We start from the raw sequence: 1,584 nt of genomic DNA on the forward strand, positions 1-1,584 counted from the left end.
TGAGTTAAGTTTAATTCTTTTTAGTTGTGCAGCGCACTGCACATGTTATGGTCTAATTAATTTCTGCACATTTATTTATTTCCTAAAGATAAACTGTCAGCTCCTCTGTTTAGATTATAAATAGATCAGCACAACAATGCATGCTCTTTAGTTTTCTCTGGTCTTTAATGGAGACTGAAATTAAACGCACCATTTCAACCAAAGTTTGGAACGTGCTTCCTAAGCAGATGCTCCAAAGCGTCCGGTCCATAACTCTTCAACACGCTGTCAGCTCCCGGTCAGAAAGACACATTTAGTTCAATCAATCAAATTTTATTTGTATAGCACATTTTAGCAGCAAGGCATTTCAAAGTGCTTTACATAATTAAAATAAAAATTGATTAAACAGTGAAAGAAAGATATTTTGAAAAAGATTAAAAAAGATAAAAACATTAGACAGTGTAACAGAGAAATAAAAAGTTAATAACTAGATGAAAAGTAAAGATAAAAACATTAAAAACATTGAAGACATCAAAACCCGCAATTTAGCCATAAGCAACTCTAAACAGGTGGGTTTTAAGTTGAGATTTAAAGGCACTCAGTTTGTTCCAGATTTGTTGTGCATAGAAGCTGAATGCTGCTTCTCATCGTTTGTTTATGGTTCTGGGGATGTAGAGCAGAACCAGAACCAGAAGATCTGAGGGGTCTGGAAGGTTGGCACAGCAATAACAGATCTTTAATGTATTGTAGTGCTAACCCGTTTAGTGATTTATAAACTAACAACAGTATTTTAAAGTCTATTCTCTGAGCTACAGGGAGCCAGTGTAGGGACTTTAAAACTGGTATTATGTGCTCTATCTTCCTGGTTTTAGTGAGAACACCAGCAGCAGTGTTCTGGATCAGCTGCAGCTGTTTGATTGATTTGTTAGACAGACCTGTGAAGACGATGTTGCAGTAATCAATGCGGCTGAAGATAAATGCATGGATGAGTTTCTCTAGATCGTGCTGAGACATTAGTCCTCCAATGCAGGTGTCCATGAGATGATATTCAAAAACATTTTTTTATTGATTAATTTTAGCTGCCTCTGCGATGAATTCTTTGCGTAAAGTTTATAATGTCTGTCCATGTGCACCAGTCAAGGGTGTGAATTATAACCTGTCAAAATGACAGCCAAGCTTTGAATTTTTCCATTGTTTAAAAAGAAAAAAAATCAAATACAGAAAATATTCCGTTAACGTGACTGTGTTGCTGTCTTTACATACCTTAACAGCCCACAGCAATTCACAAGACAAAGAGGTTGTGCTGCTCAAAGAGGGACTGCTGGTATCCTTCTGGAATCAGACAAACACATGTCAACAGGCTTTGCATGTATTGTAAATAGTCTTTGTTTTTAATGCACAAATACACATTCAGATTTTACAACAAAAAAATACTACTCATCTGCACATTCCTTGGTATGCAATTTTTCTTCATTTTAATCTTCATTTATTTTTATGTGTAAAAGAACTAACAAACATGAGGGCAACAGACAATCCCATTGTTCACCATTATGATTTAACACTCTACTGTTTAGATACCTTCTCCTGGGCTGCCTGGACAAGCTA

General features: G+C 35.9%; 1 protein-coding gene across 1 annotated transcript in view; it reads right to left on the reverse strand.

Moving 5' to 3' along the window:
- Nucleotides 1-1,018: 1,018 nt before the first annotated feature.
- The window catches only part of LOC106942769 (epidermal growth factor receptor substrate 15-like 1), an 18,611-nt gene continuing 18,045 nt past the window's right edge, over nt 1,019-1,584 (reverse strand). The window contains exon 6 of the mRNA XM_015026102.1: nt 1,019-1,311. Coding sequence (XP_014881588.1) covers nt 1,129-1,311 — 183 coding nt within the window. The 3' untranslated portion in view covers nt 1,019-1,128. The remainder of the gene's footprint in view (nt 1,312-1,584) is intronic.

This window comes from Poecilia latipinna, unplaced genomic scaffold, assembly GCF_001443285.1.
Source record: "Poecilia latipinna isolate Pla-1442-1.1 unplaced genomic scaffold, P_latipinna-1.0 Scaffold4538, whole genome shotgun sequence".
Lineage (NCBI taxonomy): Eukaryota > Metazoa > Chordata > Actinopteri > Cyprinodontiformes > Poeciliidae > Poecilia > Poecilia latipinna.